Source organism: Chenopodium album, chromosome 23 (genome assembly GCF_948465745.1).
Source record: "Chenopodium album chromosome 23, dcCheAlbu1.1, whole genome shotgun sequence".
NCBI lineage: Eukaryota > Viridiplantae > Streptophyta > Magnoliopsida > Caryophyllales > Amaranthaceae > Chenopodium > Chenopodium album.
Genome location: NC_137856.1, coordinates 15178250 through 15179844, shown reverse-complemented (window position 1 = coordinate 15179844; position 1595 = coordinate 15178250). Strand labels below are relative to the sequence as shown.

Genomic DNA, 1595 nt, shown 5'->3' with positions numbered 1-1595 from the left:
TATTATTATTATTATTATTATTATTATGATTATTATTATTATTATTATTATTATTATTATGATTATTATGATTATTATTATTATTATTATTATTATTATTATTATTATTATGATTATTATTATTATGATTATTATTATTATGATTATTATGATGATTATTATTATTATTATTATTATTATTATGATTATTATGATTATTATTATTATTATTATTATGATTATTATTATTATTATTATTATTATTATTATTATTATGATTATTATGATTATTATTATTATAATTATTATTATTATTATTATTATTATTATGATTATTATTATGATTATTATTATTATTATTATTATTATTATTATGATTATTATTATTATTATGATTATTATGATTATTATTATTATTATTATGATTATTATTATTATGATTATTATGATTATTATTATTATTATTATTATGATTATTATTATTATGATTATTATTATTATTATTATTATTATGATTATTATTAATATTATTATGATGATTATTATTATTATTATTATTATTATTATTATTATTATGATTATTATTATTATTATTATTATTAATATTATTATTATTATTATTATTATTATTATGATTATTATTATTATAATTATTATTATGATTATTATTATTATTATTATTATTATTATTATTATTATTATTATTATTATTATTATTATTATGATTATTATTATTATTATTATTATTATTATTATGATTATTATTAATATTATTATGATTATTATTATGATTATTATTATTATTATTATTATTATTATTATGATTATTATTATTATTATTATTATTATTATTATTATTATGATTATTATTATTATTATTATTATTATTATGATTATTATGATTATTATGATTATTATTATGATTATTATTATTATTATTATTATTATTATTATTATTATTATTATTATTATTATTATTATTATTATTATTATTATTATTATTATTATTATTATTATTATTATCCCTAAAATCCTAAATATTACAGAGTAGAACTATTTGCGGCTTTCTTCTTAGTTTTGCATTTAATGAGGCTCATATCCCCTTTCACATCCTTGACATATTCCAACTTCTGGCCGTTGACAGTAATTGGTTTTTCAAAACGCCCGCAATTAGTTTCGGACGCTGCTGTGTGAATTTCTTGAGATATATTATCCCACGCATTCTCATAGCTTATCATTTTATTCCTAAATTCTGGTGTAATTGCTTGATTCTCAATGGCAGTTTCAATAAACTTGAAACGTGCCGCTTCAGACACGAATTGGGTAGCTCTTAAAAAGAACTTAGCCACCACTTTATTTTGTACAGATTTTTGGCCAGCAATGGCTTCAACGTCACCATGTAGGCTTTCAAATGTTAATTCAATTGTCGCTCTATTGGTGCCCGAAATTGATGGTCGCTCAAGATCAGAATAACTGCTGCTAAAAGAAAAGGTTACTGTTGTTGCTGCATTAGGAAATAGCTCCTTAGCTTCAGTTGCTTTAATTTAATATCCTTAAACACATTGGCTCGGATTTTTCCATCGTAACTGTCTTGATACCCCCTAAAACATACCCAT

At 16.7% G+C, this 1595-nt stretch overlaps 1 protein-coding gene across 1 annotated transcript; it reads right to left on the bottom strand.

Moving 5' to 3' along the window:
• Positions 1-1019: 1019 nt before the first annotated feature.
• Positions 1020-1595, bottom strand: LOC145607080 (protein synthesis inhibitor PD-S2-like). The gene is made up of 2 exons (XM_081662850.1): positions 1592-1595; positions 1020-1483 (listed from the first exon to the last, which is right to left on the bottom strand). Exons 1-2 carry the CDS (start codon positions 1593-1595, stop codon positions 1020-1022), a joined length of 468 nt encoding a protein of 155 aa, XP_081518976.1.